This window comes from Pagrus pagrus (assembly GCF_965226575.1).
Source record: "Pagrus pagrus genome assembly, chromosome: 1".
Lineage (NCBI taxonomy): Eukaryota > Metazoa > Chordata > Actinopteri > Spariformes > Sparidae > Pagrus > Pagrus pagrus.
Genome location: NC_140185.1, coordinates 16,995,003 through 17,021,887, shown reverse-complemented (window position 1 = coordinate 17,021,887; position 26,885 = coordinate 16,995,003). Strand labels below are relative to the sequence as shown.

At 40.6% G+C, this 26,885-nt stretch overlaps 1 protein-coding gene across 1 annotated transcript; it reads left to right on the top strand.

Annotated features, from left to right (window-relative positions):
* The first annotated feature begins 4,288 nt into the window (after nt 1-4,288).
* Nucleotides 4,289-8,783, top strand: psmd14 (proteasome 26S subunit, non-ATPase 14). The gene is made up of 11 exons (XM_084350454.1): nt 4,289-4,422; nt 5,341-5,396; nt 5,734-5,805; nt 5,918-6,037; nt 6,205-6,275; nt 6,511-6,661; nt 6,805-6,912; nt 7,257-7,331; nt 7,415-7,540; nt 8,232-8,294; nt 8,609-8,783. Exons 2-11 carry the CDS (start codon nt 5,349-5,351, stop codon nt 8,705-8,707), a joined length of 933 nt encoding a protein of 310 aa, XP_084206580.1. The 5' UTR covers nt 4,289-4,422; nt 5,341-5,348; the 3' UTR covers nt 8,708-8,783.
* The last annotated feature ends 18,102 nt before the right edge of the window (nt 8,784-26,885 follow it).

Below are 26,885 nucleotides of genomic sequence, written 5' to 3'. Positions count from 1 at the left end.
TTGTTGTCGTCCGCACATACCAAGCATTCTTCACCCCCACCTCCACCAACCACACACACACACACACACCCTCTTCCTCTTCCTACCCTTCCCCCCATCCAACACACTACATGTCAGAGAATCAGGATGCAATGAAATATAAGCAGGGAGCTGGCCTGGGCTGGAGGTCACAGGCTCACTATAAACCTGTGGAGGACCAGCGACTGGATATTTGGCTTTAACACACATTGAAACACCTTCACGTGCTCTGTCTCCAGTGTGTTGTTTGAATGCAATGCAGCCCGATGTCCTATAGACTTCATGTCATGTATGTAGATCATGTGACAGAGGCAAAATATTGACTCACAAGCCAAGGGAACCATTAATATTTTCACTTTTGAGTGCATTGGCAGGATTGATTTGCTTACATGCAGCCTGTAAAAAATGTAAACTAAGCGTTTTCCACATATGGCACGTAAATTACTCAAGCTGCTGAATGATGACAAAAGAGGAACTATAGCTTTCTAGCTTTAAACACTCTGTGGGATTGACTCTTTTTGGTTTGCTGTTGATGTTTCACGTAAAAACAGCCTCTTCCTAGATTTCTGGTCTCCACGTTTGACCTCTAAGGCCCTTTAGGTTCATTAGGCGCGGGCTTAAATAAAGCTTTCAGTTGTTGCACCCACATTGAGGAACAGCCTCCCTCATTACACCGGGGTCACATACCGTCAATCAAAAGGCGTTTAGCTCTGTACTTTATCCGCCTGCGTGCAAGTTTGTTGTTTTAGGTCTTTTTCTCAGTAATTGGGATCATATGATGAGCCGTCGACATGTCTTTGCGGAGGGAGTTTCTATAATTAAAACATTTTCCTGCTATGATTCCAGTAAGTTCAATATGATTTATGTTTAATAGTTATAAACTACCTTAAGCAGCTTTTTCTGAATTATGTTCTGTGAAAAAAGGTTTTATTTCAGACAACATGATACGACACATCCCTGTCCACTTTATCCAATCAGGACGGAGAACAGCACAAAGAGGCGGGCCTGTTTAGACAGGATCCTCCTGTTTAAAGGGAAAGCGACTTAAACTTAAACTACAAAACAGGCACAGCGAAGAAAAACGTTTGAAGATAAGAAAGAGGCAAAGAGCCGCCTCCAAAAAAGAAAGGAATCGTGCGAGTGTGCTGACGTAGAGAGGAGGGAGGAAGTTAGCTAAAACGATGACAACGCTTACAGCAGCTTTAACTGTGGTTCAGTACCCGATGCTACATAGGATCTTTGTGTCTCCGTCTTGTGTCTATTCCTGCGTACCTTAATGGGATTTGAAACGGCATTTATAATGCAGCGACATGACAATTTCATACAATACGACAATACATGACCATACAATGCATTAAGATTCAAACCTGAGCCACAAGCGCTGCAGCCAAACTTATTTCAGACACACCGATTTGAATCCGCATTTTTTAATATTTCACTGAGGGTTAGGGTTAAAGCTTCTATGTAGAGCTGGAACAAGCTGATGCAAAAGAATAAGATGATCTTTTTGTTTGTTACTGTTCGGCCTTGTGTGCCTTTTTCTTGCCTCTGGTGCTTAAATTATTTGAGCAACATCTTTTTGCAAACATGTAAAAGCCAAAGGGAAACAGACTTTACACTTGTGGTGTGATACAGTCCTCTTGTTTTCATTTCTCAAAAGGAAACTGGACAATCCCACTATGATTTTTGAAGTATCTCTTGGACATTTTTATTTAAGAGACGACAGTAAAGAGATGACAGTAATGAAAGGCGAGAGGGGTAATGATGTGCAACAACCTAGTCAGAATCGGACCACAGACTTTGCATTGCGGTTCACAGACGTTATATTTATCCAGACAGCTAAAGTAGGCAGATTGGTAGAGATGCAGAAGAGAAACTTAAATCTTAAACTACACAAGCACATATGTGGCCCCAGAGGTGTAGGACTTAACTCTCAAGATACACATTTACCTTTCACTTTTATATAATTAAACTCATTTTATATTCAAGTACGAACACTTAAGGGCACAAAAGCTGCGCTTGCCACTAGCAGCCATCCTGCTGCAGGTCCTGCTGGAGATTTATAAAGCGAAGCTAAATCCAAATCCCATCAGGGTGCAGGGAAGCTCTTAAAGCATCAAATTTCTTTCCCTTATTTCCTCTGCTGGTAGGATTAAGGTTTCATGCTGGTGTCGTGTTACAAGCTACTTGTGATGTTCTGAAGTCCAATCATTCCTATCTGAATAATCAGCTTCCTAGTCTTTATATAGATTGCTTCCTGTGCTATATATTACAGTTTGGTATGATTTATTTCTAATCTGATAACACATAAACTGCCCTTTTAGTGACAGGTGAGGTATTATACAGGATTTAAATGTAAATGAGCTGTATTTCACAATGTAAAGATGTGTATTGAGCATCCGTTTGCATTGTATTTCTTAACCTGCTCTGCTTCAAATGTAACTATCTAATAGGTCAAATGATCTGTAGCCTTTGTCTAATCTATCTATCTATCCATTGTTTGTCCAGGTCATTTATCAAAAAAGATTTAGAAATGACTCAAAATGAAATGGATGAATAGTTTCAAATTGAACCACTGGGAAGTCGTCAACCAATCAGAAGCAGAACTGAATTCAATGAGACGACCCGGTCAGCAATAATCATTCACCGAACAATAAACTCAGTCCACCCCCAAGGAAAATAATGACCGTTTGCTTCCTGTATTGTTCTGACTCTGATCGCTTACATCAGATCCTTTATTGGCGGATGTATACCTGCTAAAGTGTCGTTACAGGAGACTGCACTAAACTGTGTCAGCAATAATCTGACAGAAATGAGATAAACACTGAAGGAACTGGATCTAAAGGCAACATTAATAATATATACCTTATGTAGGTTAACTCTCAGCAGAAACTAGTTTAGCCTGTCATAAGGATGCACATCCTGAACAAGACTGCTGAACGTATTGAATCATGTCGAGGTAGCAGGAGTTTCTGTGGGTGTGGAGAGGGAGGGACTGAGGAATGTGGATGATTATCAGCCCCTTCCTCATCAACTGAGGAATTAAGGAATTTGAAGTTCCCATTGAACACCTCAGCACGTTATCTGACTAGTCTGGCTGGTCACTGATGACGGTGATGTTGCAGGGTGAGATTGTACAAGTTGTTCTGCTGGATTGTCAACTGTATCAGTAAAGAATACATGAAAGCCAACAGAGGAGCTTTTTCACAAGGCCAGTGATCGTGTGGTTTGGCTGAGAGTTTGTGGCTCCTCAGGGAATAATGAAATGCTCGCATGTTGAAATATGAGAAACCACACAAACATCACAGCTGCTTTCACTCTTTTTTAGTATTAAAAGGGAAACACTGTGTATTATTTTCATATCAAGATAACACCAGTACTGAAAGTGCTTGAAGACAAGGTCAGAGTGCAACTTTACATTGAATTCAATCTAAAATTGAATAGTTAATTAGTAAAACATGGACTTAAATATACCAGTAATACGCAACGTTAGTTTAAGCATGTAAGTATGTGAAGTTTATTTGTGTAGCACCTTTCACAGATACAAAATCTCAAAGTCCTTTACATTAATTTACATTTACGTGAGCTTGAATACACAATTACTATTTAAAAATGAAAAATAGTGAGAGACAGCCCGGAGCTGACAAGTTAAAATCACAGCAACATCAAAACAAATGGGGGTAGAGACACAAAAACAAAGGAGGAAGTAAAACTGATGAAAGGTCATAAAGGTTCACCACCAGTCTCCTCAAAATAGGCCCCGTTCATTCAGTTCTACTTAGAAAGCATAATGCAGTTCATGTAAAAACTTCCTATCGCCTAAAACATCATAACTTCGAAAATATTCCTCCTGTCAAAAGATCAGATGTCCTGTTTACAGAGAACACAGAACCGTTGATATAATAATACATTAAGTAAGTGGTCAATCATCATAAAGCTCACATGGAAATTGTAAATTGTGAAGCATTAGGTACCTGATAAAACATAACCTACTACATTTTAAAACGTTAGAAATATAAACTGCATGCAGTAATCAGTATAATGAATGTGACGTCTACATCTGCACTGATATAACTGCATCTTATTTTACAATAATTACATATTCATAATTATTAATTTCATGTTAACAGTAGTTGTAGCCGCTTGTTGTTGTATGCTAGCAGAAGCAGCAGTATGTGTATCAAGTACAATGGCTTTGGCGCCCCCTTGTGGCTGATCCTAGAGTTTGCAGTCGGCAGGCGGGCTGCAACAAAACACGTCATATGTGCGACGGAAGTAGTTTTTCTGACAAAAAAAAAAAGAGAGAAGAAGAAGACAATTCTGGCTGATTCATTGTAGGCAGTCGCTTTGATTCGACAGAATAAAAAACAGACTTTTCTGAACATCCAAAAGATTTGACAACAGGTAAGCAGACCTACAGCTTTAGCACAGTCAGTAGCTTTCATAAAATACGGTGAGATGGACTCGCTGTTGACAATTTGTTGCTACTTTTTTGTGCGAGCTGACAGAGGCTAAGCATGAGTAGGCTAACAGGACGCTAACGCTTTGGGTAACGTCACCTGCCAGTCAATTAATCCAGCGATTTGATATCACTTAATGCTACATTTGACAATTGTTTTAACGCTAAAGCTAAAACACACTAAATGATGATTTGAATCAAAGATAAATGTATGGGTATCTGGCTCTTGTTGCTGTGTTGACGTGACTATGGGTAATTAAGCTAACTTGGCTAACTGAAGCTAACTAGCTATTTGGTTGCTAACTTCAGTTTTCTTTAAGATTTCTATGGGCCCTTTAATAACTTAACTTCAGTTTTCTTTAAGAGTTAATAACGTTAAAGCCATAATGTCCCAAACTGAATACACGAGCCTCTGGCCTGTCTCATACACCAAAATTTACTAGTTTAGGTCATAATTTCAACACATATTTTGAAACTCCTCGGAAAAAGACAAAAACCGATATAACGTTAGTTATTAAACCCAATGCTGAGCTAGATAATGTTTATCAGTAAACACTTACGACACCTGTCAAGTCTCTTCGTAGAGAGAAGTCCAAGCAAATCATAGCCATGATACACAGATTTCCCACTGTAGTTCAATTTTAAAGTGAAGACCTTCAAGTCCAGCCCCCTATGTGTATATTTTGACATCTTTGTACAGGATCTGTCTTAAAATGCTTCTTGGTTTGGTTATAACTTATATTGTGAAGGACTTATGAAAGATAAAAAGCGTATCTTTGATGTATGACAGTCGTACAGGTTGCCGGTCAGTTGTATAGTCTGAAGGCAAGCTAATGTCTTTATTGTGTGTGTTTGTTTGACAGATCCCGATATGGACCGGCTTCTTAGGCTCGGAGGTGGAATGCCAGGGCTTGGCCAGGTAACACAGTGTTTGAATGGTCCTTAGATGAAGAACATAAACAAAAATGATGTATAGGCTTAAGCTTAATCTCGAGGTATCATTAGATAAGATTCACAAAACATTTGGTGGGCTAAACCCACGCTTCTGCCCATAGCACATTTGGGATTCATGCTTGCACAAATCTGTCAAGCCATCAATTTAGCATACCACATTATTAAAAGATCCAAAGTGATAACCCATTATACATTACATGCAGTAAAATTCTGAACAATTGGTGTATTATAATGATAAATCTGAGCACCTGCTGTATTTGAAAGACCTGAACTGATAAATAAAGTTGGTTTCGATTCCTCAGGGCCCCCCGACAGATGCACCTGCTGTGGACACAGCTGAGCAGGTGTACATCTCCTCTCTGGCTCTGCTCAAGGTAATCACACTTCATCTGCATTAAACATGTCCTTTCAAAGTATTTATATATGTTTTTGTAATTATATTAACATTTCTGTACCTTTTATCTCCATGTGTTTGCGCCACACCAGATGTTGAAGCACGGGCGTGCTGGTGTGCCGATGGAGGTCATGGGACTGATGCTGGGAGAATTTGTTGATGACTACACAGTGCGAGTGATTGATGTGTTTGCCATGCCCCAGTCAGGAACAGTATGTATCCTAATATATACATCTTTGTGGATCCAATATAGGAAATACCTAATCTAATCCCAGTAAACCTGACTTGTTTGATATATGCAGTGGGATAGTAAAGTTGTTGAATGCTGATTTTGACAATTTTACAAGAAATTTCATGGTGACAATTTTCTACTTCACAGGGTGTAAGTGTTGAAGCCGTGGACCCGGTCTTCCAGGCCAAGATGTTGGACATGCTGAAGCAGACTGGCAGGTAAAACTATCAACACATATCTACATTTGCAACATTAAGAAAATAATCAGTGTTTATTTGCCTGCATAGCCCTAAAAAATAATAGAATCAACTTGTAAAAATAATAATCTACCAATTTTTGTGTAAATTCAAAGTTGAGTTGTTTAATGAAACCTCATGTAGTCGACGAAGCATCAAAAATCTTGGCTAATTTTTTTTTTTTTTTTTTTTTTTTTTTTTTTTTGCTGTTCATCAGACCAGAGATGGTGGTGGGATGGTACCACAGTCATCCTGGTTTTGGCTGTTGGTTGTCTGGCGTGGACATCAACACACAGCAGAGCTTCGAGGCCCTGTCAGAGCGCGCAGTCGCAGTGGTGGTTGATCCCATTCAAAGCGTCAAAGGAAAGGTAAAGATGTGTGGCTGCTGCAGAAGTACCTTGTAACTCTTTAGCTCTTATTTTAGTTAAATTCAAGATCTATTAAGTACTGATTTGCTATTAATTGTGAATCCAAATTGACCAATTCAATAAACTGCCCCTGTCTCCTACAGGTTGTTATTGATGCCTTCAGACTGATCAATGCCAACATGATGGTGCTGGGTCATGAACCAAGACAAACCACATCAAACCTGGGTCATCTGAACAAGCCTTCAATCCAGGTAACACGCTGTAAACCACATCATCACCATAGTTTCAGGTGAATTTCTTCTGAAAGGCCTTGAATGGTTTGGTTGGTCTTTCCCCACCTCTGAGCCACACAGGCAAAATACTTGTGTCCCGATGAAGAGGAGCAAAGTTTCATCCTAATGGTTGTTTGAGTGAAATTATGTTTAATTTCTGCTGATTGAAAGTTTTCTTTGTTACTTCTCACGTTTCAATATGAAACTACTTTATTGTGACTCAATCCTCTGTTGCTGTCAAAGATCCAGTTCGGCATATTAACACTAATATTTAGGATTTTTCTGTTGGCACAGATACTAAATATTTGATTTCATGTTTTCAGGCTCTGATTCATGGACTAAACAGACATTACTACTCCATCACCATCAATTACAGGAAAAACGAGCTGGAGCAAAAGGTTTGAGAATGTACTCATCACACAAGGATTTATTTGAGTGTTTTTAACGGAGCATTAGATGCATAACTTTTATTATTCCTCAGATGCTGTTGAACCTGCACAAGAAGAGCTGGATGGAGGGTCTGACCCTGCAGGACTACAGTGAGCACTGCAAGCTCAATGAGACCATTGTCAAGGAGATGCTGGAGCTGGCTAAGAACTACAATAAGGTACAACTTTTAGACCTTATCCAGTCATTTTAATATATTTATTCATCAATTTAGCACAATCAAAACAACTATCAGCAATTAAACGGCATAAAAGGAACAAAGATATGCATTACTTCATGAGTAATATTTAATGAAGAATTCTTACAATTGATTTAAAAAGTGCACTATAGTGTTTTGGGAAAGAAATTTTAATCATAAGACAAAAATTGTTATTGACTTTCTTGACTCAATAAACTGATGCAAACCTTCATTGAAGGGCAACACAATTTTGTACTGTTTCACTTGGTTTATATTTGAAGTAGCCACCTTTCTAGCTTTAAACACTGTTCTGGAGAGCTAATTCCTCTCTGACGACAGCTTGTTTAATCAGTTATGGAAATATATTCATCAAATAAATATCTCTGAGCTTGGAGTATTACCTTATTAATATTGTAATTATTACTTTTTGGAGTTTGAATTTCTCTTCCAAAACTACTAGTGCACCTTTTTAAAAAAAAATAAAAAAATCGTTGTGCAGGGAATAAAGAGCAGTGGTGTTGGCGAATCACTGCTCCATCACTTCATTCAATTGTTCAGCACAAAACCTGTAAAAAGCATTGCATGCGTGTAAATAAGCACACGGTGTGTGCTCCTGTTGTGCTCCCGCTGTGCTCCTCTGCAATCTCAAGACACTGTTGTGTTTCCACCTCAGGCTGTTGAAGAAGAGGACAAAATGACCCCAGAACAGCTGGCAATCAAGAATGTTGGAAAACAGGTAACAATCTTTTATTTTATTTTTTTATTGTATGACAAAAATGTATACAAGTCAGTGTTCGTCACTGGTGTTGTTTAGAGGTAAATGAGAGAGAGAGAGAGAGAGAGAGAGAGCGAATTGGATTAGAGTCAGATTGTGCAGACATGTCGGTACGAGCAGAGATCGAGTCACTTTGTCATTAAAGTTTCCTGAAGGTAGTTGAAACCAAAGGCTTGTCAGAACTTGTGTGAAACATAGTCATCACAGAATCACTTCTCACCGTTGTTGTTTTTTGTCAGTTTTTCTTCTCTAATTTTATTCTGTGTTTCTTGCAGGATCCCAAGAGGCACTTGGAGGAGCATGTAGATGTTTTAATGACATCCAACATTGTTCAGTGCCTAGCTGCCATGTTGGATACGGTCGTTTTCCAGTGATGGCCCTGTGTGAATAACTGTTAATATTGCAACCCTTGTTTTCTTTTATATAAAATAAATGTATGTATGAAATGAAGTCTTGTGTCTGGTTTGTTGGTTTTACTCTGTAGCTTTGATAGGATCAAAACATGCAATGTATTTAAAGGTAGGACATGGCTGCATTGGTGCCTTTTGTACTGATGTAATACCCGTCCTAACCACGGGATGGTGCAAGAGCTGCAATTTACAAGGATAAAAACAAGAAGTTGTGATCAAGATGGAGAATGTCGAATCATAACAGTTTAACTCTCAAACAGGCTTTAGTTGTTTCAGTTGAAGGTGATGTCACTTTAAGATTGTATACAACAGTTATTGTTCGAGAGTTAAATAGACTTCCGAGAATTATTTGACAGTTTTGTGGAGTTTGATTTAACAGTTGGCAGAGAAACACCACGGATTGTGTTGCCAAAGATGACAAACTTAATATCCTCTTAACTGTGTCCACTGTAAAGTCTTACTGCTCCACTGGCTGTTGACACACTGTATGGCTCTTCCACTTGCTGTGTCTGCATATCACAGTTGGGATTCCTTCCTCTTTCTCTGTTGCAGACATTAGCACATAGTTTTAAGAAAAATGATGAGCAATGCTTACTTCTTGTCCTGTTTGGGGTAAAAAGGGCAAATCAGCAAGATTGAACTGTCCTTTTGTCAGTTTATGTGAAAAATGTACAGTGGACAGATTTTGAAGTGAGTAATCATCAGTGACGACATGAAAAACCTTTATTCTGAAATATTTCCACTGAACTGCATAGATTGCATCTTTAGTCGAAAAGCAAAGACACATGAAATATATAATTGTTACATTCTGCAAGACAAATGGTTTTGTTTACGAATCACTTGGATGAGCATACCTTCATCGAGAAGGAGTCAACCAACAAGAGCTTATCCAACCGAGTGTTTTCTTGTGAGAGGAGTCATGTTCTCATAGTGGAGCAGCAACCGACATCCCTCTCAGTTTATTACAGTCTGAAGGGAAAAAACTTTCCATAATGGGTTCACAGGATCTCAGCCAGAGATACAGCTCTTGTTGCAGTGACAGTTGAGAACATGGAGCATATGGTCTTTCTCCACCCTGTCCAGTGTATACTAACTTGACAGAGAGTTATGGCAGATGTGGCCCCCTGCCATTAAATCAGCCTTAAGGGTCCTCAGGTTACATCATTTTTGTCCCTGACTGAATTCTTCACAACTCACTCAGGACAAAATTGGCTTTCTCTTGGAGAAAAATGTGAAAGTTTAAGGCTGTGAAATGAAACACCTCTCTATGGGAATGAAAGAGTGGCCTCCGCCGCTGTCCACAAGGTAAATTCATAACCTAAAAGTCGAGAGTTTTTAAAAAAAACTTGTGACTATAACTGTGAAGTAAATCTAGCTGAATAAAAAACACTATTTCCATCTAAATATAGTAGAGTACAAGTATAAATGTAAAACATAAAGTACAAGTATGCAGTGTTTTTAAGCTCCCTGTCAGATATGTTTTAAGAAATGTAAAAATACTCAAAAATATTATGGAACTATTCTATAAAAAGATAAGTAAGGATATGCATTTAGTAACCACACTTGTTTCTTTCCATCTTTGTGTGAACCCAATAGAGGCAACTACCTTTTTTGTGCGGCTGATAGAAAAGTTCATATGATGCTAAAATGTGTGTGAAGCTACTGGAAGTTGTTGGGTCAACGATATAAGTTACATCGCTGATGTCCTTGGCATTGAGGGAAGATGAAAAACCTTAAAAATGTTTTGCTGTAAGCTCTAAAAGTTATACAAAGCTTTTCTGCATGTCCACATTGGTTTGTGTACTCCTGTGTCAGCTCCATTGTGTGTTTAAAGTGCTGAATCATCACAGTGTTTTCATTCTAGCCAGCTGAAATCATGGACACATTTTCAGACAAGGTCTATCCTGTTTAAAATGTCGGGCGATGTCTCACTGAGATTACAGTCTCAAATGAAGCCAGCATGCGTTCTGCACAGAAACCATATGAGACAGCAACAACAACACAATGTTATCTTTCTGGAGCCGGGATAAGAGACTTCCCCTCAAAAAAACACCACTGTAGCACACAAGTCTGATCTAGTTTTTTTTGTGCTTGAAAGCAGGATAAGATACGCCTCAGCTCTCTTCTCCTTAGATGTGTCTAGAAAACACTACATAGTTGTGAGTGTTACATAACCAGCTGATCCTTTGGGGTTCGACTTGGTCAGACATCTTTCTTCCACCTGTGCAAATGTACCACTTTTTCTCTTACTCATTGCATTGAGGCACAAAGGGGAACCAACTCCATGCTCCTCTGCCTGCTTTCCTCTCGTGGCAAACCACTTCCAAGCAGATGAGTTAAAGGGGGAGGCTTTCAACCAGACAGGGGCTTTAATAAATGCTGGTGCTGTTTGGTGTGGTTTTAAGAGGACAGATTACTCCCATGAGGCCTCGACCAAGTACACAACACTCTGGCCCCGCCTCGGTGGACGGAGCCAGAGGATGACAGAGTTGAGGCTTTTTAAGTGTTTGCACTCACAGATGAACATTTAAAAGACTCATAAAACGTGAACAACACGGCCAGAAACATGCAGATAAGCCAGGTTTTGTTTTATCTGAAGAGCTGAAAAATTCCTCGTTGCTGAGTCAGAGTGTAATGAAGCGAGGAGGCACAACAAATCCAAAATGATTTGTTTGAGAACCTTAGCTCTTTGAGTTTTAGAGCTCATTCTTGACCTCAGAATTAAGCTGTTGACAAAACACGGCCCATTTATCAGCTGTTCTGGAGCCTTTGATCATATCACGTAATCTTCACCGCCAGGGCTCGGCTCTTGGGATACTAATGACTGTTTCTCCAGTGCCACCATAAAGGAATATTTCACTGTGTTAAACTTTGCTTAATGAGCGAGTACCTGCAAAACTAATACATTCCCATCAGCCTCAACTATACTTTGTGTTTTGTGCTGATTAGCAAATGTTAGTATGCTAACATGCTAAACTAAAATGGTGAACATGGTTAACATTATTGTAACTACTTAAGGTGGCTGTGGGGAGCGTGTGGTCCACTCATCAGAGGGTCATTGGTTCGCTCCTCCACTAAACTAAACTGACTGTGCAGTGTGTCAATCAGAGATCAATACCCAAAAAATGACTTGCCTTTTCAGTCCCTAAGATGAGGAACAATAAACCCCTCTCCCTTTCCTTTTCCCATCCCCAAACCCAATGTCCCCTCGTACCCTACTACTTAGTTTCAAATTGTTTAATATTATTATTATTATTAGTTTAACTTTATAAGAAGTATAAAAATGTGCAATAGAGTCTGACATAAATAATTGTATGGAAGATGATCAAAAAAACATCACAATAAAGCCTTTATAGCATGCAGCATTGTCATTGTAAGCATATTAGCATTCCGACATTAGCATTTAATACGGCCTCAAAGCCTTATAATAATATAATAAAATTGCAATGTTTTTTAGGCTATATCAAGATTTACATGAAACAAGATATACATCTTGATATATTGAAATCTACTATGCACTTCATAATTGCTAGGACTGCATGCCACAATCAAATATCACAATATTTTTTTACCAAATACTTCAATATCAGTATCAGTAATATTGTGTGGTTGACTGTTGGTACTTTAACATATTAACACAATGAGATTATTGATAAATAATGGTCAGTAATGTGGATGTAATGACTAAGTGGGTAAAGGCAAGTAATAGAACAAGTTGAACAGTCTGGTAATTTCAGAAAATTACATAATTTTACTGTAATGCAGCCTTTAAAAGCAGGAAAAGACAACACTAATGCCACTGTCATGATTTAACAATATCCAAATCTAAGAAGATTCATAGTCTCATATCATGATAACAATAAAATATTGGTATATTGCCCAGCCCTAATAGGTAATTTAAATGCTGAGATGCTATATCTATAAAGAATCAAAAGCTCTAGAAAAGCTAATAAACTTGACGAGATTGTTTTGCGTCTCTTTCCTCTGCACAGTAATTTGGTGTAAGGACTGTGCATACTGGACTGCATATGTGAGAAAGTATGAATATTTCTGCTTGTCCATTGTTGCACATGTATGTGAATTTCTGCATGTGTCCTCTGCACATCTGGAGCTGCATCTCTTTGGGGTGATAAACACTCACCCGTCTATTCCAGATCTGCTTTCACACAGTCTCCATGGAGCACTTACAGCACCCCAACTGTATCCCACCTTTCCTCACTTTCGTGGACCGTTTGGGTATTTTAGAGTAATGCAGTCTGCCAGCCAGCTGTGTTATATCAGCTTAGAGTCTGACTCCCTTCTTGCATACCCTGCCCCATCAGTTAGAGTGCCCTTAACCTGCAAAGATCCTCACTCTCTAAACACATCTGTCCGGCCAAGAAATAAACAGCTCTGCACTCTCTGCTTAGTTCAGCTCAGGGTTAGAGGGCAGTTCATACCTGCTGTGTTTTCTGGCAAATAGTAATGTATACAACACATAAAAAATGGTGCCTGCTACTGTAAAAGGGGGCATGACATGTGTGGAATGTGGACTGTATTTGTACTCAGCTCTGAATCAAACTCAGAACCAGACAGAAGACTTAGATCATAGTTTGAACAATCAGTAATTGTCTGCACAGCTAGCCTCACATGACAATACCAGAAGTATGAAAGCATGAATGAATGGCAGAGAAGGCAAAGTAGTGACGCTGCCTCGAGCATGCCTCTTCAACCGTATTTCACGTCAGGAATACTTGTGGTGTGACAGTGTTTTGCTCCTTAAAAGGGGTGAATGAAAGCAAGTGGAGCTTTGTTACCAGGCAGAATATTTTAAAGGGTGACAAAAAAGAAGGATCTAAGGCAGGTTAAAAAGCTGAGTAACACACACTTAGTGACACTCTTCATGATGTCAATCTATAGGATGAGTTAGACAACAAATGAGGAACAAAATGAGAAGGAAATAGAGGGTGTGGTTGGCGGCTATGAAAGGGTCAAAAACACATCACTAATAGGACAAAACATAGTTTGAAAAGTGCATCTGGGTGCTGAACACTCCCCGAAGCTGAAAAATTCTCTGTCTTTCCCCAAACGAGTTAAAGGAGCCTCTGATCTGTATTTAGTAAAGCAGTGAAACAATGGACCATTTCCGTGAGCAGAGGGTTTAAAAGTGACTGTGCTTGTTGTAGCCTTTTAGACAGAGTGTGACCTCCACTGACCCCAACCCACAGAAATGATTCATCACAAGGTTTAAAGACCCAATCCAAACTTTTTTCAGCCATATACATTTGAGGTATAAAAATATGAATGAAATGAAATAGAAACAGCATCAGAAACCATTAGTCAACTTAGACAACTTAGTTTGTTTTCCACTTTTGACCTTGAGTTGAGTTTGTTTTAGGTGTTTCCAGGATCAAGAATGAACTTTCAAACTCGAAATTAGTAGCATACGATCTATTGTGTCTATTGTGAGTCCATGTATTGAAAGACGTATCAATCAAATCAAGTTTTTGGTGGTGCGATCCTTTAATTACCTCCACCAAGGAGGTTATTTATTTCTTTACCTGTGTCCGTTGGTTGCTTTTTCAGCAGGATTACACAACAACTAATGAGCAAATTTCCACGAAATTTGGATGGAGAATGGATCTCAGCCCAGAATAGACCCCATTAACTTTTGGTGTGGATCCAGGAACTTCCCCCTTTTAACATTGTGAGTGCACATTTGCATTACATAACCGGCAGGTTGTAGAGCAAGGTAGTGTGATCTAAAATAACGCTGCTACAGCAGTAGCAACTGTATGTCTGCTGACTGATTGAAATGTATATATTTTATAATAAATATATAGAAAACCTGATGAAGGTCTAAGCACTGAAACATTGTGGTCATTAAAAACTTAATTGCAAGTGAAGTGGACAATGTGTGGGAGTCGTTTTCCTGGTTTTTCCATAATAAATATACATAAAATATGTATTTATATAAAGACTGTTACATAGTGATGCACATAAGTTATGGAAGTAAAGGCTCAACTCCAAACCAGGTGCTTCAGGCAGTGCAGATTGCAAAAGCTGTTTAACATTTGAACACTGAATGTGCATTTTGCACCTTCTATGAACTGAATTATTTATTATTCTTAAAAACGTATAAAATCCCTTGTTTTCTCCTAGTCTGTGTTTGTATTCTGTGGTTTGCAGACTCTGACCTTGAAGGATTAATTAAGTAATTTAAAGTGATAAGAACTGAATCGTATCTTACAGATTGTGGTTTAATGCAGCAGCGTGGACGGGGAACTCTTTGTCCTCTGTCCGGTGTCAAACTGTGGTAAACTGCTGATTCCTGGGAAAAGGAAACACTGACTAAGCCTCCATTTGTTTTCAGGCATGTGTAAAGAAGCTTGTGTTCTGCAGCGAAGGCCAGTGGCCACAATTCAAAGCTGTAGCCACACAGGGAGCCTACCGACCTCCCTTTTCATATAATTATGTGAAGTCGTTTCTGCCCATGTTTGCCCTCTTCGCCTATGTTATGCAATGAAGCCATATGTTTCCAATCCACAGGAGAGAGTCGAGAGCAAATATGCACAAGAATTTACCAGAACCTCTTATCTTCCAAGGCACAGATAAACATATCAAAAAGTAGCTCACCCCCCTGGGAGTGTTTGTTTAAAGGTGGCTCTTGAGATATTGGATGGATAAATGATGGAAGGGAAGGATGTGATAACAAACAAGTACACAAAGGCCATCCGGTGCTGTCCAGAACATGTCATTTAAGCCTCGGTGATTCAATCCTTAATGTTTTTATCATTAAGCCGGATTTTCTGGAAAGAGGAGAAGACTTGAGAGAATAAATGAGCTCACTTTGTCTCCCGGAGAGATGTTTTTGCTCATTTGTGCTGTGTGTGTGTGTGCATGTTCCTCGATTGTTGCCTTTGCCTCCGTGGTTGTGGTGCAGTAATGACAGTATCACCGTGCCGCGGTGATGCGATGTTACTCGTTGCCCGGGACTACATTTCCACTCTTTTCTGTAATGTTACTCAGTGGTCTCGGAATGATGATGTCACTGTCCACAGAGTTTCCACCACAGCAGAGAGCCTGCAGAGATGAAGCGAGTGGGCGTGCGAGTTCTTGATGTGCAGTTCGACCGGCTGCGTTTGCACAGGGAAGAGGGTCGTGTTGAGCACAACCACAAAAGAGAGGCCCTGTTTTCATTGGTCTAGTCTTCAGGGACTCACCGTCTGGGTCGGTGTTATTTAAGTCAATAGTGAACTCTAACACACTCCTACACACAGCTCTCCATCTCACAGTATATTTGCTCTTCCTCCTTTAATTTACGGTTACATAAGATTTTCCCTCTCAGAATGGCAGTAATGAGATATGAACGACGGATACATTGGAAGTGGTTATAAAATTATGAATTACATGCTCGGATTGCTGTTTAATTTCCATAACTCAGCTGGAATTATTTCAATTTAAGTTAAGTTTGCGGAAGCCTAACATTTTGGAAAAATATTGGTGGGAAAACGAGTCAAAAAGCCATTCTGGTGTGTCTCCACCTCTTTCCTGTAATGCAGACAGTTGGGGAAAAAAGTGAACCAAATATGTCAGCTGGCTGCAGGAGCCTCTGTTAACTTAACACTTCTGTCAAATAATGATGTTGTGGAGTCTGAGTCACGGGCTAATAATTTTTATTATGACCAAAGTAAGATCTGTATGCAATTTGATTAATAGGGGAAAATCCTGATGCACTTTAAGAGAGTTATAAAAAACAGTAGATTAAGAAGAAGCTAAACAACTCTGGAAAAAAAACAAAAAACATTAATTAGACACATTCCTGTGGACGAAACACCAAACAGATGTCCTGAAAGAGACTCATATGTGATGTCAGAATTTGTTCTTTGAGAAAACGAGTTATTCACAAGCTTAATACTGACCTACGCCCTCCATCTTTAATGAGCTGAATTCACTCGAATTACACACACGGATGTGCCCGTTTCCGTTGAAACAGCTTCATAATAAAGTCATAACTCCAAAGATATGAGACAAAATACATTTGGAAAACCCCGTAAGACAGCCCTTTAGGATAAAAAATCCATATCTTCATATCTACCCTTAGTTGACTACGTGTGTTGTGCATTTGTGCACATGACTGTATTTTCAGGTTTCTTAGCAAGTAAACACATTTTCATAAGTTTTACTTCCTATTTTCAGAGAATTTCCTCAATTATTAGCCAGTGCGACCTCTCCTCAGTGACCTCACCTCAGACCTCCAACCTCCACACTTCCTCTTTGGTTCTGAAACACTCACCACAAACCCAGACATCTCCACAACAAACACAAACTTTCACAATTCTTCTCCATGTCGCTGTCGCATTTCCAAAAGCTGCAAGTTATATTTAGTTTGTACTGTATATGATTCAAATACTTCTGTGTCTGGAGGCATTTTAATCCATTTATGCAATGTTTAGTTCAACTATAGTTCAAACTGATATACAGTATCTACATAAATATCAGGAGAGACTTTTGTTTTCCATATAGGTATGCATTGAAATCACTGATATGTCACTTCCTCTACCTGTATGTGCACCTCACACCTCCTGTTGCATCTCAGTCTCCAGTGAGTCAGAGGTCACAGCAGCCTCTATAATGTGTGAACACGTGAAGATGTTCCAGCTTTTCCCTTTTGAATAAGTCACTTGCTTGTGGTCTGTCTGATGTCATCTGCTGGATGCCTTCAGGGGAGTATGAGCTGTATAATTATAGGAGGTTAGAAATGGAGAGAGACATCGAACACATAAACAGCGAGGCACAAACACACATGTATGCACATGTGATGATATCATACTTGTTTTTATGAGGCTTCTATCATCATCTGTTTAACGGCCTTTGGAGCTGCAGGATGAGACAGATTACCCTGAGTTGTCCGACAAATAATTACAGACAACCAAAGTGGATGTGATGCAGGGGTCAACGTTTTTAAGAAAGTCTGATTGAGGTTCTTCTTGATTGTTGCATCTTGTCCTCTTGCTTGTTACTTTTTCTCGTAAGCATACACAAATCAGAAATTTCACTTCCTGACACAACTGAGTAATGAAGTAATAAGTCATACATCAAACTATTCTGGCTTCATAACAAGATCATTTTGTTTCCAAGAGTGTGAAGTTGTTTTAATAGACTTGTAAATCTACTTGAAGCGGTGAACTATGATGGTGTGCCCGCTTCGCGATTTAACAGCAAAAGCTTTGGGAAAGTCCTTTCAATTCAGTCTTAATGTTTCCTCCATGCAGAAAACTATTCTGCTGGGAAATAATGTAATAAGGTCTGTCGGTGTGCCCATCCACAGACTGTGAGTCATTCTCTCACAGCTTGGTTATAATTTTTTTGTGCTGAACTGCCATACATGTGAGTCCCAGCCAAGCTGGAGTATTTCCACAGCCATAGCCAAATGAGCTTGGAGTTTATTATTACTACCATAAGTTTGCTTTATTTGGCTGTCAGTCTGAGAGGTCCGTTAACCATTAACAGTCACATTTAAGTAGCAAGGACACTAGACTTGAAGTGGTTATAGTGTTTGGCTCTCTGTGGCACAGTAAGTTAAACATTCTGGCATTTTCTTCAGAAAACAGCACTGTGGCAAATGGTGTGAGGCGGGCTGCAGTCAGTCTCACATGGAGCCAAATGGAGAGAGGCATTCAGACTGAGACCAAAAAAGGTAGTGGAGAGGAAAGAGGAGTGCGGGGGATGGTTACATGAGGGAAAAAAAATGAACGGATAACATAAGACAATGTGGAATGATATCCTCACCCACGTGAACATACTCTTTGATGATGTTTCTGTGATGTGACCGACTTCACTTTCCCTTTTGTCTGACCACAATTTGGACCAGTATATCTTGATAGTGGTTTTATTTGTTTTAGCCATCATAATTATTTTACCTTACTGCTGACCTTTAGGATTACCTGTCTATCATCCAGGTAGCCAGTGAGTTCAGTTTCTTACACTTGTGAAAAATATGAAAATAGATAAGTTTCTCAGTCAAGTGTCGGGGTAATGTGGCATCAATGTGTGAACAGCCCATAAAAGAGTGTGGGAACTGCTCTTCTCGTCAGTACAGTGAAACCACATTTCTTGTAGTATCTCAAGCCATAATATGAAAAATCCACTTGCAGAGACTTGTAACATGCCTGAGAATACCAGATAACAGTTAAATCAGCATAGCAATTACATGGTACTGCAGTCGTATGTTTAGTCGCGTGTTGAGAACTATTTTGTTGGTATATTTAAGAGTTTGCTTTGCAATATTTTAACCTTGTGAGGCAGCTTGATTCATAAGATCATGTGATCTTGCTAATCCGTCCTGCCAGGCTTCAAGCTGTGCACTTGTGGCTGTACCACAGTGCTTCAACCACGCAGCGTCCTATGAGGAACCACTGACAGCGACGGGCGTGGTTAAGATGTGGTGACCAGCACCGAAAGCAACTGTTAGTTTGAAAACATCAATGGCAGCTTGTCAAGAGGTTAGCTAAGATGCTTCTGCAAGAGTTATCAATTACCAATGGGCTCTGCTGTCGGTAGCAGCACTCTCCTGCTGCTGATGTCATTGGATGAAGTTAGCCTGTGATGGACTAGGATAGACAAATGGTTCATCCAATCTATTTTTTAATATTTTTAAAAAATCCCTGCCCTTTTCCAAACCGTAACCTTGGGTCTCAGGTTGGCATTATTTGATTTAATGGAAGCATGTAAATGTTAAATAATAGTGGCCCAAGGACTGAGCCTTGAGGAGCCCGACTCGGATGCATAATCAGATAAGACAAATAGTTAATGGTGACAAAGAGCCCTAGATCAGGGGCAGATCGGTGTGCGCTTCCGTGAACTGATTGAAGACATGATCCAGGAGCTTTCCCACATGTTTCCCACATAGCCCCTTGATATCTAGCCACCTAAATATCTGGCTGAGTCGCCGACAGGTCAGAGCATGCAAATTACAGCCAATGACAGCAGACAGTCCTCTCCTTGCTTCATCTGTCCTCGGCTGTCATCCGGAGTAGCTCTCTAAAAATTCAGCGCTGATGCAGTAAGAAGTGGACTCTTTCTGTAGCCAGGCAGATAGTAAGGGGGTGGAGGTCAGGTTGGTGGATAAGTGTTTAAGCACTGGATTTGTATCCCGTCACAGATTTGCATCTAAAACTTGCCTTTTAATTAAATGTAATCACAGTTTTATTCCTTTGTTCAGTTGCTCTAACATAACTCTACCTAAACCATAGTTTATTTAACACAACCACCTTACAGATTGTTCATCGTTGGCAATGAATGTAACAGAAAGGTGTAGTTTTTCTGTGGTGAAAAGTTTTTTCAGTCATGTAAAATCTACGTTCTTGTCCTGGGATAGGTTTGTAATTTGGTACTTTGGTCTGTCTTTGCAGGCGAGGTCACACTTTACAGTCTCAACATCATCACCACCATACCAACGCTGAGAAATGCTATTATATCCCTCCTGCTAGCCACTGGTAGAATAAATGTCAGGGTGTGAACTGTGACCCAAGCTTCACTCAGCAAGACAGCTCACCCTCAGCTACTCTGCCCTTCCTCCACCGTCCCCCTCTGAATCAAGCCTCCGCAGCCCTGCTGTGCTCACGCTGGCACAGCTACCATGTGGGCCCGTGTATCATTTCTAGCGGTGGTGTCAAAACAGGAGGCTAACACAGGTGTGTCTGCAAAACCGAGGACAGGGAGGAGAGATTTTGGCGGGTTTACACTGAAATACTTCTTCAATTCATGTTTCATTTATGAGATCCTTGCGTGACCGCATGCAACACACAAACGTGGTGAAAAACAAACAGCATACTTTGCAGACGATGTTTGCTGAGGTGTCTGTGTATTTCTGTGCATGCGTATGTTTGCGGAGGTGTCTGACTATGTGTGTGTCAGTTGAAAGGACTGTGTTGGTCTGTACTTGAGTGCTTTCCTCAAACCTCCACACAGACTTCTGTCAGTGAAGCTTCGTTTTTTCATACTCAGCAGACCAGTTCAGGAACGAGCCACGCTGTTGTCCCTGAAAAAGGGTTGTTTGCTTTCTGTTAATCATTAATTCCCCGCGAACCCTGCCATTTAATGTTAATAGAATTAGCGGGGGTTGTCATGCAATATATTTCCCAAAACAGGCTGACCTCACCTGTGATGAGGCAGGTGGGCCTCCTCCTCTTCCTCCTCCATACAGCCCCAGGTGAGCTGGCATGTCCATGTCGTCTAGACGGGAATGAGTGAGTAATGGTGATGCTTACAGCAAGGTACACAGTTAATGACATTTCCCCTCACTGGCTTGGAAAGTGTGTCTGCATCATCAGTGCTCGGTTGCAGAAAATATTCAGGGTTGATGGTCTATGAAAGGCATTGCTGAATGTTTGTGTACGTGTGTTTGTGGCACACACAGCGGGTGAGTTTCGACAAAAGGATTTCTGCCTTGGCAGAGGAATAGTTTTGTCTTTAAGCCTTAAAAGTACACATTGGCAGAGAGAGGGGGGAAAGAGCCGACAATGAGAAAAACACACGGCAGTGAGAGGGCGAGACTCCGAATTACATTTCCTTCACTTGCTCGGGTCTCGTAAACCTTCATTCTGCTCCCCTCAGGGGTCGGCACTGTGAAAGTCTTCTTTATGTCTGTGATGTCGTCACAAAGTTTTAGGAGGCAGGCAGGAGAGCTGGAATACACCTCACTCTGACCTGCTGTATGCTGTGTGCACGCCGGCCTATCATAATCTAGAGACAACAAGTGATTGTCTAATAAAACACATAGTGAAACTGAGCATAATGAACATAATGCTTACTCGTTAAGGCTGAATGTTATAATACGTGGGGAAAATACCAGAAGTAAAACAACGAGGACAAGGATCCAAATTGGCTCAACATTTCGGGCACAAACAACTTTTACTGCAGTAGGGAATTATTGTACAAGTGCGTCTTTGTGTTTTCCTGTATGTGTTTTGTCTGACTCTTGGCTGGCTTATTTGTTTCTTTCACCTCTCCTGAAGGCCAGCGAAGGTTCTGCCCACTCAAAGCCCCCCTTTGTCTCCTTCCTCCTGGAGCTTTTGGAGACAACCTCCTCAGTGAGAGGTGATGAGGAAGGCAGGTTGTTGCGAAGGGGGCCGAGCACAAACGCACGTCGCAGACACTCACCAGCAGTGTGAGTAACACGACCGACCAAGGTCAGCGCTGAATGATTCTCTGCCCTGCTGACTGTTAGTCCTTTGGAAATGTGCCCTGCCTGTGTGAATATCATCACCTTATTTCCACTGGCGGCCTAATCAGGAATTCATTAATGTGATGAGTTGTGGCCTCTGTTTTATAAGACAATCAGTCTTGGCCGGCGTGACAACAGGAAAAGGGACAGACGTTTTCACATGGGTCCCAAATTCTGCGGACGTCTGCGAGGCTCATTTTGTACCACTGACAAAGCGGCTACTTTTTCATTTCGGTGGGTAAACAAGATGCAGACTTGTTTCCACTACATTACCCATTAGTCTTATTGGAACCACAGGGACAGTCTGGGAAATTAATCCTACAGGGAAAGCACATGCAAGCGTGTGAGGGCAGAGGTTAAAGAAGCACACTCGTAGCACACAGTGTTCACTTCCACCGAGACCACATTCCCCTCTTCTCTCCTCTTTCACACAAACACGACACACGGCAGAAATGGAATCACATGTGTTAAGGTCATGCTTATTTACACCTTTTGCGTCATTGAAGGCTGCCGTCCTGGAAATGGCAGCACAGCTCATGTCAGGTTTGACTGGCGGAGGTATAAACTGTGAATAAACTGAGAACACACGGATGTCTGCAGAGGTGGAGGGTGTAGGGAGTGCTGATCTTGGATCAGAATAAACCCTAAAGAAAAGAGGTGGAAGATTTCCTCACATTCCACCAGTGAACAAAGTGTCTTTTAATGCGCGTCCAAAGCACAACAAAAGCACTCGTGTCTGAAAGTTGTTGCTTGAAGTGACGAACCAACAGATAATTATCTTAGTAACCTTAAGCTCTGTGGATCATTTTATTTTTTTCCACAAAAATGCTCTAAAAACCATCTAACCGCCCCAATCCAGTCACCAGAATAAAAAAACACTTGGTTAGGGTTAGGAAAGCATCATGGTTTGGCTTAAAATATCTGTTTTGGTCGCTACGCTCATGGTTGGAGATGATCCGACTTCCTGTGAACAACACCCGGTTTTGTCACCATGCCTTGTGGCTCGTCATAACGCCAACACCTTCCCCTCCACCTCCTGCTACAACAGGTGGCTGATAAGTATATGATGTGAACGTGATAGAGAAATCTAGTTTATTTTTGACGTGGTACAATCTCCAAACACAAAATAAACACCTTGAGATATTGGGCCTATGCATTAGCAGGACTTTGTCTCAACAATGTTAACGTAGCTTCAGAAGCATGAATGTTAAAAGACTTGTAATTTTCTTAGCATTTGACTTGGAGTTTTCTTTTGAAGGGTTGTGCCTTTGCTTGCGACTTGTTTTGACCCGAACATCCAAGAAAGAGCTCTGCAAATCACTGTAGACTGTATAAAAGGATCCAAGAATTGAATGATAAAATATTTTGTCTGCTCCCTGTGCTCCTCTTCCGGACTCCTGACACTGAGGTTACCTCATCTCAAGGGTGTGTGAGTGTCTTGTGTGACTCAACATATAATTCAGTCGATGAAGCACCGCCATCAGTACCCTTCACTTGTCAAGTCAAACCCTCGCTGTCACTCTTCAATGACCCCACCCGATCTGGTTTTCATGGTAACGCTGTATTGTAGCACAGTGTTGTGGAATCTTGGGAAATGCTTCATCAGAGCGTTCGTCTCCTCACGGGCCGCCTGCTCCCAGTGACCTCTGGCATTTGTCGTCAGCAGACGAGCAGATGCTCTTCACATCCTGTGCAGAAAATCCAGACTGATTCAGACTAGAGTGATGACAAGGAGCAATGAAAATGCTGACAAGCTCATATTACGTTGCTCAACCGTTTTCTATTCACCCCATAGCTGTTTGGAGTTTGAGCTTGTGCATAAGTGTGTGTTTTCTATGTCATGTTTTGAATTTGGGACGCATTCTTCCCTTCATATTTTAACAGAAAATCTGCAAATTCCCAAAACATACCACTTTTACAGCTCCAGGAGGGGAGCAGGAGGCAAACAGCAGGAGAACAGTCAGACATGGGTGTGACCGACAGACAGCCATGGTCCCACTGCTGCTCATCTCACCCTCCACCCTTCTAGTAAACAAACCAACAACCTTAACCTCCAACCCCTTTTCTCCTCTCCATCTATTGAATCCTCCCCTCCTTCCCCCAATTATCCCATCCAGCTGTGGCCATCTGGCACTCACTCTCCAAACTGCCAGTCCACAGTTTGGTTAAGCCGGGGTGGAGAACTTCACATAGCAAAAACAAGCGCTCCCAAGGGTCTACACGTGTTCGAGCCTGGCACACATTACAAAAGCTTTTTTTAAATTTGGAAATCGCTGGAGACTACTCAGGAGACAGCTGTTTTTACCAGTTTTATCTCTTAGTCACCGAAGCACAAACACACGACTCATTGGCTAAATACTGGCAGAACATCAACGACACATCATGATGATGACAAAACTTACTGACTACAGCAGCATTGGTATTTGTTTACCCTGTTGACTTAAATGAATAGTTTGACAGCTTATTTGTTTTCATGCTGAGAGTGAGATGAAAAAAAAAATGATTACACCCTCATGGGTTCAACCACTAGCTGGTCATCTTAGCAAGAAACAGTCTTGTGTAACCTGTAAAACCACAACGTGTCCTCTTTACTTTTCAGGTATTGCACAAATCAAACAAATGAGGGGGGAGGGGGAACGTGCTTAAAGGAAAGGAAACATTATGCATTAATGTCTTGGGGAATACTACTTTATGTGAAAAACTAGTATAAAGTTGTTTGTGGGTATAGAGGGAGCTGTGAGTCAGCTTTGGCTGAAAGCAATTGACGGGTTTCACCGGAGTGAGTTTAGCAGAGATCTGTTGCTGCTCCTCACCGCTCGCAGGCATTGGGTTTTAATGGACGAATACATGGAATAAAATAAATTCTTCTTCTGCTACCGCTGAATTGATTTTTGTTGCTTTTTAAATTGGTTACGACAATGTTACAGGAATGAGATGCTAAATCAGTGAAGTATTCTTTTAATTAGCGAGCTTCAGAGATGGTGGGAGGAGGATTTTGTTGCTTTTGAACTAGCCTGACTTACCAGATGTAGACTGTTGGTATTAAGCCTGCCATGTGAAACAACAGTGGCAACCTCCAAGCTGCTAACCTTCATGCTGAAAATGTCAAGTTACTCTAAAACTAACCAGATTTACTGCTGTGCTGCTGATTTACTGCTGTGGAAATCTGGCTATGCAAACTACTGCTGAACAGAGCGAGGCTAGGTGTTCGCCCATTTCCAGTTTTTAATGCTTTACAATAAGCTGGCTGTAGCTTTGTATTTACAGCAAAGACATTATAATGGTAAATAAGTTTAAAAGAAAGGAAATAAGTGCATTTCCTAATAAACATTGTCTTTTAAAATGACAAATGCTTTACATCACAGCTCACAATTTAATGCATATATTTTGGGGGATTTCCATGAATTACTTTACAGTGTGAACATAATTTTTGCTTTTATTTTTGTCAAAAATACATCATTGTTGCTTGGTAATGCACTGCAGACTTTCCTTGCAACTTTATTCCCATGCTGGTGTTATGCAAGAAAGACTTACATCAGTAAATCCAGACGTTGGGCTAATTGCAATCCATTGTCTAATTCATTTTCTTTGAAGTTGCTTGGAAATTAATAGGAAATCACGACCCTCTGAAAACTAGGAAAGCCAAATCTAAAAGACTATATCATAACACTCTGGAGAAACAGTTCCATTACATCAAGGATTATCAGATTAGACTTCCACCGCTCCCAAATACAAATCACTCACACTGAGGATAAACAAAAAATCACTGTAAAAACATCCAGAGCGTAGATAAATCTCTGTTGAAATATTGATGTTACATATGGAAAACAGACAGAAAGAGCAGAAAAGATGAGGTTGTTCACTTTGATATAAGCCAGGCAGCCTTCCAGAGGCTTCGAGAGAGACAGCTCATAAATCTGATAGTGAGACCTAACAGCTCAGGAAATTAAGTCATGCCCCAAGTACACCATTCTAGTGCGGACTGAATGTCTCTTTTGTTCACAAATATTTACACGTTCTTTTACACCAGTTACTCCCCTATAAAGCATAAGTGCACATTTTAGGATTTCAGTAAAATGTGTTGTTTAACATCAGTGAATATGGAAGTTACACTTTCAAAGTAACACTTCAGATCCTGCGGCTTGAGACTGTCCAGTGTTGTGAGCCTCCACAGTTTGGCGCTGTTTCACAAGTGGAAAGTATGCGGAGGCTTTTTCCACCAGGGAGAGTTTTGTGACTCATTTTCACTCACTTCAAAAACAAGGACAGTATTTTCTGCTGTTCTCTTTCTCTATTTCCCTAAAACCATCTGTTTCATTCTTCAGCCCGGAGTTACATCTTATTCCAGAAGCTCTCTGACAGGAACTCGTGCACCGCAGTCTCTCACACACAGTAGCTGCTCTCCAGACCAGAACCATGAGTTTAGTGGTACCAGAAGCTCCTGCACCATGGCATGGCCAAGGCACCAAGCTGTGGTCAGCTTCTATTTTTCCCCTCTTTTTACAGATTGTTTTGGAAAACATTTCATTTCTTGGAAGAGAAATTAAATTAATCTATTATCCATTTATAAGACACGAGGTTTACAATAAGATGAGCTTAATGAATGATCCATTTAATGCAAAGGTGCAGCCATATGAATAACGAGCTTCAAAAGGTCAAAGGTTCATTCAATGGTCATTTTACAACAACAGGTTTGAACAGCAAAGTTTTCAGTTCAAGTCCCTTTATGCTACATGAGAAGAGTGGAGTGCGGAGGACAAATTGAGGAGTCTCACAGCCTGGAGAAAGAAGTTTCTCTTCTTTCTCTGGTGGTACGGCAGCGGATACTTCTGTATCTTTTGTCAGATGGCAGCAGTGTGAACAGACTGTGGCTGGGGTGGGTGTCGTCTTTTAGCTTCCTTTGGGCTCTGTGGAGACCTCTCACTTTACAGATAT